Raw genomic sequence first — 12,359 nt, forward strand, 5'->3', positions numbered from 1 at the left:
TCCATTGGCGCTGATGAGAAAGACCTCAGACTCATGCAAACATTATACTACACCAAGCAGGCATCTATCAAAATCGGAAACTCTACAGGAAATTCCATTCCTATTAAGAAAGGAGTCCGTCAAGGGTGTGTTGCCTCACCAGATCTGTTTAATCTATACCAAGAAACAATCATGAGGCGCATAAATAATATGGAGGGAATAAAAGTAGGAGGTCACAACATAAATAATATAAGATACGCAGACGATACGGTACTCATTGCAACATCAGAAATCCAACTTCAAAAGATTGTTGACAAAGTGGTAGTAGATAGTAAAGCCAAGGGAATGGAAGTGAATATCACCAAAACGGAATGCATGGTAATACAGAAAAACCCCGAAAACAACAACACCTGCAATATAACGATTCACGGCGAGCAACTTACCAACGTAGAAAGTTTTAAATACCTAGGTTCAATAGTGACAACAGATGGAAGATGTAACCGAGACATACAAACAAGAATAACTCAAGCCAAACAGGCCTTCATGGACCTGGGAAACATTTTGAAAAACAAACAGATGTCGTTCGGGATTAGATTCCGAGTCTTGAAGTGCTACGTGTGGCCAATCTTGTTATACGGATGCGAAAGCTGGACTACAAATGCAGAAACACAAAAGAACATTGAAGCCTTTGAAATGTGGTGCTTGAGAAGGATGCAGAGAATATCGTATACTGCACACAAAACGAACGAAGAAGTGCTTAAACAAACATACCAACAAAGGAAACTAATGCCCTTAATAGTGGATCGACAACTATCCTTTTTCGGACACATAGTAAGGAAAGATAAGAATGAATACCTGGCAAGTTGTGGAAAAATACCTGGTAAACGCGCCCGGGGGAGAAAAGAAAAACACTCATAGACCAACTGAAGGGCTTCACCAACCTAACAATCCAAGAGCTGTTTGAAAAAGCAAGAGACAGGGAGGAATGGAGAGAGATAATTCATGCAGTATCCGAAGCCTGGACCAGGCATGGAACCTAGAAGAAGAAGAAGAATCTACCAAAACTTCTGGGTGGGCTTCCCGACCTCCCAAAGTGGGCAGGGAGATTCTTGCTGTGTCTTCCATCCCCCTGTATCTGTTTTCCAATTGCTTTCTGTCTTTTTCTTAGAATGAGATTATTTAGTCTTGTTATGACCGTGGTCGGAGTGCTTGGTTGGGAGGGAAACAGTCGAATTTATAGTTATAGTTTTGGGAGATGATATTTATTTTCTTAAATTAAATCATCTATCTCTTATATACTGTTTTTTTTTTTTTACTTTTTAAACATATGAATTGTAAACTTTTAAGTGTGATCTTCTTGGTGGGATGCTGTCCTGGTGTTTGGTTGAGACTTTTAGCTAATCTCAAACTAAGTACAATTATTGTGTGCACTTGTAATTTACACGTGTTCCCTATTTGAACAAATCCCCTTTGTCTTACTTTTTCCTCAAGTCCTTTTAATTGTATCTACATCTAGAATATTTTTACTATCTAGTTTTATTCCTTTTTACTGTCGCTGATATGACTTAATTGTGTTGCAAGCGCCGTAAAACCCTTAAAAAGAAACAAAACTACCAAATGTTACAGAAGTCCATTGAAATCTACCGAAATTCACTCAAGTTGGGATGCACCTGACAAAAGTGGAGAACCAGAAACTATGGGAGGTAGGGGATGAACCCTGAACTGTTTGAGGTGGACACCAGTGGGAGTGAACAAAAGACTATTGGTGCAGGGCACCAGTGGGGATATAACAGGAGACTATGGGTTGTGTGACCCTAGAACTCAGCGAGGTGAGAACCAGCGGGGACATAGGGGAATTAGGAACCATTAGGGATCAGATGTAGATTGTGAGAGGAAACCACCAGTTTAAAGTAAACCGGAGACCATGGGAGGTGGGCACCAGTGGGCATTGAACCAGATACTCTAGGAGGTGGGCATTGAACCAGATACTCTAGAAGGTGGGCATCAGTGGGGAGTGAACCAGGGATTATGGGATGAGAGCACCGATGGTGAATTGAACCAGAGACTATTGGATGTGGGAACCAGTGGGGATTGGACACCAGAGGGAGTGAACCAGAGACTATATGTGAAGGGCGCCACTGGGGATTGAACTGGTGATTATGGGAGGGGGTGACAGTGGGGAGTGAACCTAAAACTATGTGAGGTGAGTACTAGTGGGGAGTGAACCAGAGACTATGGGAGGTGGGTACCAGTGGGTATGAACCTATTAACTGTGTGAAGTGGACACAAAGGGGGATTGAAACAGACTATGGGATGAGAGCACCGGTGGGGGTCGGACCAGAGACTATGGGAGGTGGAAAAAAAGTGGGGAGTAAACCTTCGACTATGGAAGATGCACACCAGTGGGGAGCGAACCCGAGACTCAGAGAGGTGGATACCAGTGGAGAGTGAGTGAATACAGGGCTATGGAAGGTGGATACCAGTGGGGAGTAAACCAGGTACCAGGGGAGGTGGGGATTAGACCTGGGACGGTGATATGTGGGCACTACTGGAGACTGGAGACTGAACCCAGGGATACGGATGAAGACATCAAGAGAAGAGTGAACAATCTGGAGCGGACACCAGTAAAGAGTGAACAATATGTCTACATCCTGTAATCTTGGCCATTCAACTTTCACAGTCCTGGGCTCTTTCCCCACTGGTGCCCATCTCAAGTAGTCTATGTAAACCTTTTACTGGTGCCCATATCTCATTTGCCCCGGCTGGGTGGGGATCCTGACCTCCCATAGTGGGAAGGGAGGTACATGCTGTGTCTTGCCGTTTTCCAATTGTTTCCTGTCGTTGTCTGTGAATGAGATTACTTAGTTTTGTCCTGACCCTGGCCGGAGTTCCTTGGCTTGAAGGGAAATAGTCAAATGTGTAGTTATAGTTTTGAGAAATGATATTTTTTTTCCTTGTAAATCATCTCTCTGTTATACATTGTATTATGTGTTGTTTACGTATTATATGTAAACATTTGAGTGTATTCCTCTTAGTGGAGACTTGTGCTTGTGTCTGGGTGAGACATCTAGGTGATCTCAAACTAAGCACTTTGGAGGTGTGCTCTTGGAATCTACATATGTTCCCTATTTGAACCAATTACCCTTTGTCTTACCTTTTCTTTTGTGCGTTAATTGTAATTCTAGAACTTTTTACTATCCCATTTTCTTCCTTTTTACCGGCGCTGATATGACCTTAATGTTTTGCAAGCGCCGTAAAACCATTAAAAACAAAACATCATTTGTCCCGGGTTTATCTTTTAATTTCACGGGTTCACTTCCCACCAGTGTCCACCAATTTGTGGCCGTTCCTGGTTCCCTCCCCACTGATGTCCACCTCTAACAGTTCTGGATCCACTCTCCATTGGTTCCCACCTCCTATAGTCTCTGGTTCACTCCCGTCATACCACTAGATCACATAGCCACACACGTTGATGGGGGGGGGGTTACAAATTTGAAAAATAGTACATTAAGAATATCAGACAAAGACGATGAGGTTGCTGGAGTTTAGTAACAAGTAACAAGTATTCCCTTACTACCATACAGCCTATAGAGCCGGGGCTTATCCCAGTTTCGGTTTCGGTAGCGTCATACAGAAGGTTTTAATTTTGCATATTTCTCCCGACACCATTTGCTAGTGTGGCTACCACATCACTGCTAGAAAAACAGTGAGTTCAGAATGCTCTTAAAACCTATTGTAGATTTCACAGATCTCTTTGCTTGTGATTCTGAGCGGAATGCTCACGGCTGCTGAACTGTTGCGACACCGAAAGGCAGTAACACTGGTCTGGGATACAATATTTCATTCTGTTTGATAGAAATTCATGAATGTATGGGACACACCTTTTAATACTCGGGTGGCATTGTGTTGTCAGCAGATTTGGAGTTCGATCCCCTTTAAAGTAATTATGAATATAAGGGGTGGTTTTTAATCGTATTTTTCCTCTTTTTTTTTTGTCGTGCATTCTGTCATACAATTTGATCGCAAGTTGAAAAGATTAGTAACTAAAATGTTTTTCTTTGACAATATTTTAGAACAACCCTGTTGCTTTTTCTATGTATTTTATTTATTTTTCTGTCTTGAAATATTTGATCATGGCCGCTTAGGCCCGTGAGATTTTTTCTTTTATTGACTTGATACAAAATATCCGTGGTTTCTAAATAATTGTAATAATAATATCAACAATTATAATAATAATAATAATAATAATAATAATAATAATAATAATAATAATAATAATAATAATAATAATAATAATAATAATAATAACAATAATAATAATAATAATAAAATAATAATAATAAATGATGATGATGATGATGATGATGATGATAATGATAATAATATAACAATAATAATAATAATAATAATAATAATAATAATAATAATAATAATAATAATAATAATAATAATAATAATAATAATGATAATAATAATAATAATATAATAATAATGATAATAATACTAATAATAATAATAATAATAATAATAATAATAATAATAATAATAATAATAATAATAATAATAATAATAACAATAATAATAATAATAACACTGATGATGATGATGATAATGATAATAGTGATAATAATATAACAATATTAATAATAATAATAATAATAATAATAATAATAATAATAATAATAATAATAATAATAATAATAATAATAATAATAATAATAATAATAATAATAATAATAATAATAATAATAATAACAATAATAATAATAATAAAATAGTGTGAATCATTTAAGCCAGCCTTTTCCATATACCAACAGAAAGGAGACTTTTCAATACTATAATCAATGGTACTATTACATATTATCATAAATAACACAGGACACGCATATAAAAAAACGAAAAATAACACAAACCGAAACTAATTTTAATATTGTAGGGAGCGAAAAAGACGAATGGAGTTTTGGACGAAGCGAGCGGAGTCTTCCGCTCTCTCACAAATCACGAACTGATAACAACAACAAGCTAAGACTTCTGTTCAAACTTTTCTCTTTTATTATCATTCAAGTTTCATTAAATTACTATCGTTTGTATTTAATCATTTTGTTATTAAGTTATTACGAGATCCTATACTGGTGACCCGACGCTGAACATGGCAGAACATAAAAACGAACTTTCTGACATTTTGCAACAACTTCTTGTCCTCCAATCCTCCCAACAAAGTCAAAGCACGGTTGGGGCAGTCTCACTAAAACTGCCAGAATTCTGGACAAAGTCACCAGATGTTTGGTGTGCAAGAATTGAAGCACAATTTAACACTCGCGGTATCACAGAAGACCAAACAAAATACGACTATGTTGTTAGCACTCTAGATGTAAACACTGCAGAAGAAATGCAGGCAGTACTCACAAACCCTCCACATGAAAATAAATATGAGACGCTTAAAAAATCACTAATCAAGACATTCGGTAAGTCTCAAGCCCAAAAGGATTTCGAACTGCTTAATCTCAACGGAATGGGTGACAAACGACCAACAGCGCTGCTGAGGAAAATCAACTCATTGAATGATGACCCCCAAACATTGAAACGGGCACTTTTCCTGTCAAACCTCCCTCCTGACATCCAATGCATTTTAGCTAGTCAGAATATCGTCGACGTAGAACTTCTAGCTGAGGCTGCTGACAGGATTTGGGAAACGAAAGCAACTGCAAGACTTGCTGATGGCACTATGGATCTACGAAACACAAACAATGTTGTAGCTTCGTCGACAAGACAAGAATCCAGTGGCGGTTTCACACCTATTGAAAACAATGGACAAACCCACATCGACGCCGCGAGTTTCAAACCCAATCGGGCACAACAGTCACGTGGCAACAGATCATTTGGTCAACAGAGACGGTTTGTGTGTTTTTACCACACGAAGTTTGGATTCAAAGCTCAACGGTGTCAGCCAGGGTGTAGTTTTACTCCTTTGGGAAACGACAAGGCCAGCAGCTAGAAGTGGCGACTGCTGGCACACCAGACACAGCCACGAACACCTTTTCAATCACGGACAGACGATCAGGAATACATTTCCTGATAGATACCGGAGCGGACGTTTCAGTTTTTCCAGCATCTGTCCACGAGAGAAAATGCAACTCCCCCTCCTCACCCTTATTAGCAGCTAACGGTACCTCTATCCGTTCATGGGGAAAACGAACCTTCACCCTCCACTTTGGACAAAAAAAACTTCTTACACATGAGTTCATTCTGGCAGACGTCACGAGACCTATACTTGGAGCAGATTTTTTTATTCAACATGAACTCCTCATTGACTTAAAAGGTAGACGCCTTATGTCACTCGGCAGTGTTTTAGCCTCGCTTCAGCCAACTAGAACCTCCCACTCGGTTTCGGGACTTTCCTTCGCAGAGAAAACCTCATACTCATGCATGTTGTCAGAATTTCCACAATTGCTTACTCCAAGATTCAGTTCACCTGTCAACAAGCATGGTGTGGAGCTGCATATAGTTACAGACGGACCGCCAGTTCACGCCAGAGTTTGTCGTCTTACCGAGGATAAACTGACAGCAGCTCGACAAGAATTTCTGGCTATGGAAGAAATGGGGATCATTCGACGCTCTAACTCTCCATGGTCTTCACCTCTTCATGTTGTTCCGAAAGCTGACGGGCAACTCCGACCTTGCGGTGACTATCGCCACCTCAACACACAAACAAAAGATGACAGATATCCTTTACCGCACATTCAGGACTTCAATAGACGACTTGCAGGGTGCAAAGTTTTCTCTAAAGTCGATCTTGTTAGGAGTTATCACCAAATACTCGTCGCAACTACATCCATTCCAAAAACCGCAATAACTACTCCATTTGGCCTCTGGGAGTTTGTACGTATGCCATTCGGCCTTAAAAATGCTGCCCAGACATTCTAGGGACTTATGGATGGAATCCTGAGAAACGCTCCTTTTGCATTCGGCTACATCGATGATATTCTAATAGCAAGCCACTCCCATGAAGAACACCGTAAACACCTTCAACATCTCTTTCAGGTTCTTTCTGACAACGGGTTGGTTATCAACAAAAGCAAGTGTGTATTTGGGGCTAGCGAACTTGACTTTCTTGGCCACCGTATCACATCGCAAGGTATTCTTCCACATCCTGACCGAGTTTCCGCATTAGTCAACAGTGAACCACCAACTGACCGCAGGGGGCTCCAACGATTTCTCGGCATGATCAATTACTATCATCGGTTCATGCCACACATCGCTGACACACTTGCTCCACTGCATGCTCAGGCAAGCGGCAAAGGCCAACGCATCGAATGGTCCACAGACTGTCAAAAGGCTTTTGAACAAGCCAAAAACTCTCTCAAAAACACCGTCCTCCTCCATCATCCTCGTCAAAATGTGCCGACGAGCCTCACTATCGATGCTTCAAACGTAGCTATTGGTGCGCAAATAGAGCAACTACAGGATGGTAAATCGTGGATTCCCCTTGCTTTCTACTCACGGAAATTGTCAGAGACAGAGAAGAAATACAGTGCGTTTGATCGAGAACTCCTCGCCGCCTATTCCGCAATCAAACACTTCAGACATTATCTGGAAGGCCAGTCGTTTACAATTTACACTGACCACCAACCATTAGTTACAGCGATCAGAAGTCAAACGGATAGATCGCCGCGGCAGACGAGACACCTCTCCTACATAGCCGAATTTACTACAGATATACAACATCTCCGAGGAAAGTTCAATGTCGTCGCTGATGCCTCTCCCGTTTAACAATCAATGCATCATCCAAGGGAGATCACAACCTATCCCCGAGAGATTTTGCACGTTTGTCTAAAGACCAACGTGATTCAGGAGAGATGGAGAGCTACATGTCAAAAACAACAGGCTTAAATCTCCAATATGTCGACTTCGACACCCATGTCATCCTCTGCGACACGTCAACTGGAAGACTAAGGCCCATTCTACCCAAATCTTGGACACATCTGATTTTCGACCAATTATACGGCCTATCACACTCTGGCCCAAGACCCACACAAAAACTCATTTGTCAACGTTTTGTTTGGGAGAGTATGAAACGAGATATTCGTCGCTGGTGTAAAGAGTGCCATGCCTGCCAAACATAAAAGATCAGTCGACATACCAAATCACCGTTATCAATTCGCTTACCACAACCAGACACACGATTTTCTAGCCTACACGTTGACCTTGTTGGCCCTTTACCAACAAGTCAAGGCATGTCATACATTTTCACCATAATAGACCGTTTTACTCGTTGGCCCGAAGCAATTCCACTACCAGATGCACATGCTACGACATGCGCACAAGCTGTTCTACAACATTGGATATCGCGGTTTGGTGTGCCAACAGACATTACCTCTGACCGAGGTAGACAATTCACCTCAACGCTTTGGTCAGAATTTGGGAAGTTGCTTGGCATCAAGACCAACAACACGACGGCATACCACCCACAAGCAAACGGGATGGTCGAGCGCTTTCACAGACAACTCAAAAGTGCATTGAAGGCGAGAACAACTTCTCCAAATTGGTACTCGGAACTCCCATTGGTTCTTCTTGGAATTCGTTCTTCTTGGAGACTTGAGGCTGATTGCTCACCTGCCGAAATGGTTTACGGTTCAACACTATGTCTTCCAGGAGAAATACTGCAACCCAAAAACACTCCGCACATAGAGCCTAGTTCAGATTTTGTGAAACAACTCAAAGTACCCATGCAATCACTGGCTTCAACTCCGCCCAACTTTCATGGGAATCAGCCTGTTTACATGCCTACCAATCTAACTTCTACCGGTTACGTTTACGGTCGCATTGACTCTCACCGTTCCCCTTTACAACGGCACTATGACGGCCCTTATCGAATTTTAAAGACAAATGACAAATATTTTGTATTAGACATTAAAGGAAAAAAGAGAAGGTAACTGTAGATCGCCTGAAAGCAGCACATATCGCTCCAACAACAATACAGCAAACAAGGAAGCCCCAATTAGGACCAGGTTCAGATACAAAACCTGCTACATTGGAAGAGGCGGTATCGGACAAAACACGCCCAAATAGAGACGTTACAATTACCACCAGGTCTGGTAGACAGTCAAGTCTCCCTCCTCGATATCAAGACTAGCGCTGTAAACTAAACTATGTGGTATACAGCTGGGAGGGGGGTAATGAAGGGAGCGAAAAAGACGAATGGAGTTTTGGACGAAGCGAGCGGAGTCTTCCGCTCTCTCACAAATCACGAACTGATAACAACAACAAGCTAAGACTTCTGTTCAAACTTTTCTCTTTTATTATCATTCAAGTTTCATTAAATTACTATCGTTTGAATTTAATCATTTTGTTATTAAGTTATTACGAGATCCTATAATATATCAAATATTTTCTAATAAAGTATGTCTTAATACTCGCCTTAGAATTAGCTTTTGTATTGCATTTTATTATAGAAATTGGAAGAGAGATCCAGGCAGAAGGCGTAACATGAGAAAATGACCTATCAGAAAACGTTTTGGAGCCTTTTGGGAACAGTTCATAGGAGATGATCTCTAGATCTTAATTATAAAGTTCTACTTGAAATCTTTTGTCTTATTCTTCCACAGCCATAGTTAGGGAAATCCTACAACTGTCTTGCTACATAATCTTTTTTTTAAAAGCATTATTCATAAACATATGAGGAGAACGCGAGTGGAAAGGGGAAGGGGGGGGGGCGGGAGGTTCCAACAGGATGCGGTTTTCAATTATTTTTAAAATGTGTTTTACGACAGAAACGTTTGGATTAATAGTAACCTTTGGACTTTTGAGCTTTGCCACCAATCATGTTTCCAAGGTAGGCCATGACGGTGATGAAATCCATGATGATAAATGAGCCAAAGGTCAAGGTCATGAAAAACACTCCGACAATACCGGTCACCTGAGAAGATTGTCTGGTGTCCGTGGCTGACGGTTTTTTACGGATTGTGGCGGACAAGGACAACGTATCCACCGTTAGGTTCTATTAAAGGGTGCTGGTCAGTTCTTCCACGGCATCTTGGGTCATGTTTTTGATGTCAATTTTTGTTCTGAGACTCGGGCATTGGCAAGGACAAGTTGGATTTTCTGTAGAGGGTTGACTTGTCGACGATGTTGACGGTTGATATCCTGTTGTATATGTTGGACTTCGATAGGATCCTGTTGTTATTTCATTCCGTGCGGTGGTCTCAGTTTTTGATGGCGGAGATGACGTTGAGAAATACAGGGATGCCTCTGGTGTTAATGTTCTTGTCACTGCTGCATTCAAATCCGAAGGAAGAACAGTAATCAATATTCCTTTTGAAGCCTCTTGATCGGGAACGGGGAGATTGGTCACTAAGTCGAGTACGGGAAGGTCAGTCCCAAATTCAGTTGCAAATTGAGTTTCAATTTCTCTGTTGTCTCCATAGCTTTCGTCATCGATATAGGATGCCTGTACATCAAAATATCCACTACAAAGACTTGCAATGCTGATTGTCTCGTATTTCGTGACGTTCAAGTTCAAGCCGATCCTGATCCCCTCACTTGGAGATACGGTAGTAAGGTCGGGTTCCTCAGCTTCGACGGTAGATCCTGTACTTGTCTCAGGTATATCAATATGTCCATACGGTGGCGGTTCATTGGCCAGTAGTGGCATTGAAGTAGTCGTCGATGGGGTTTGCAAAATTTGGGTTTCCATAGTTGCTGTAGGAGTAATTTCATCGCATGCCATGTTTTTGGTGACAGTGATCGTCAAGGTTGGAATGATTTCAGCTGCAGGGGGTGTCGCGATCAAGGTCTGTCTCTGGCCAGTGACACTTGTTGATGCCCATTGGAGTGAGTTTTCAGGCGGAGTTGATGCTTGGTTGGGCGGAATAATATGCTGCTCAGTTCCCCTCGTATAAAGAACAAGCTGTGTAATAGGCATTTTCAACTCGTTGATGACCTCTGTGGTATCTTGTTCTAGAAAATACAAATGGACAGAAAACATTGACACGTGATCTCACATGTGACTCATCGTCTCAAACGGTGTTGTATTTGTGTGGCTATATTATATAATCTAGTGGTAAGACACTAGCCGTTGAATAGAACGATCCATGATTCGAATCCCGCTCTGGGAGGCGCATAGTTGAGTCCTTGGAAAAGGATCTTTACTCGTATTCTGTCCTGTAGTCAGGTGTAAAATCAATACATAGCCGTGAACAGCGTTGTATTTGTCTGAAACGTCCATTTTATCAGTTTTTGTAATTAAATTGAAACTAACATTCTATTTCACATTGTTATTTATTTCTTCGAGCTTCGAGCAGCAACATTTACATTATTAAAAATAAAATCAGTGAGTATTTTTGTATTGAGTTCAACTTAAAAAAGGGAAAATTGTAAAAATATATGTAGAAGTATAGTTAAAAGAAATATTATTTCACTTTCGATTTCGCCTTTGCCGCAATGAACTCCATACTTATTATCTGCAAAGTCCTATTTTGTGAAATTACTGGACCCTTCTGTTTGTGTTGTGTATATTGCAGGCGCGAAAGAAAGAGGAGAGAGAGAGAGAGAGAGAGAGAGAGAGAGAGAGAGAGAGAGAGAGAGAGAGAGAGAGAGAATATGTAGTAGTGATAACGCTGTTCAATGTTATAGTTATCATATAACGTTATAACAAGGTAACAATAAATTACAAATTGCCATATTTATGGACAATAAAAATCGATTATTATTATTATTATTATTATTATTATTATTATTATTATTATTATTATTATTATTATTATTATTATTATTATCATTATTATTATTATTATTATTATTATTATTATCATTATTATCATTATTATATATTTTCTCACAACCAATAACCTGTCATGAATTGTTATGTTTTTCCCACATAGTGGTCAGGGAGGTTCTTGTGTCTTCTATCCCCTTATATCTGTTTCTCAACTTGCTTTCTGTCTTTATCTTGGAATAAGATTACTTGTTTTTTGTCCTGGCCCTGGTCGGATACCCTGGCTAAGAGAAAAACCGTCAAATGTATAGTTAGTTTTGGGAGATGATATTTTTTCCCTTGAAAAGCATCGCCCTGTTATGTATTGTTAGTTATGTATTCTGTTTTGATATATGATTAATAAACATTTGAGTGTATTCCTTTTGGTGGGGACCTGTGCTTATGTCATATATAGGCATTTAGGTGATTTCAAATTAAGTACATTGATAGTGTGCTTTTGGAATCTACATCTGTTCCCTATTTGTGACCCATCGTCTCAAAACGGTATTATGTCGGAACGAACCAGATGCTTAAAAACAAAATTAAATGTTAAATTGGTCAAAAATATACATCTTAACCATCCCGACTTAATACCGTTTTGAGGCGAAGGGTCACTTTTGAACCAATC

The 12,359-nt window shown here is 40.1% G+C and overlaps 2 protein-coding genes across 2 annotated transcripts in view; one reads left to right on the forward strand and one right to left on the reverse strand.

Annotated features, from left to right (window-relative positions):
* The first annotated feature begins 5,128 nt into the window (after positions 1 to 5,128).
* LOC144959550 (uncharacterized) lies at positions 5,129 to 5,974 on the forward strand. The gene has a single exon (XM_078892165.1). The coding sequence runs from the start codon at positions 5,129 to 5,131 to the stop codon at positions 5,972 to 5,974; it is 846 nt and encodes a 281-aa protein (XP_078748291.1).
* Positions 5,975 to 10,553: 4,579 nt separating this feature from the next.
* The window catches only part of LOC144960146 (uncharacterized), a 29,880-nt gene continuing 28,074 nt past the window's right edge, over positions 10,554 to 12,359 (reverse strand). The window contains exon 6 of the mRNA XM_078893133.1: positions 10,554 to 10,935. The gene's annotated coding sequence lies outside the window, so the exon portion shown is untranslated. The remainder of the gene's footprint in view (positions 10,936 to 12,359) is intronic.

Source organism: Berghia stephanieae, chromosome 14 (assembly GCF_034508935.2).
Source record: "Berghia stephanieae isolate SIO BIC M18660-M18661 chromosome 14, UCSD_Bste_1.3, whole genome shotgun sequence".
Classification (NCBI taxonomy): Eukaryota; Metazoa; Mollusca; class Gastropoda; order Nudibranchia; family Aeolidiidae; genus Berghia; species Berghia stephanieae.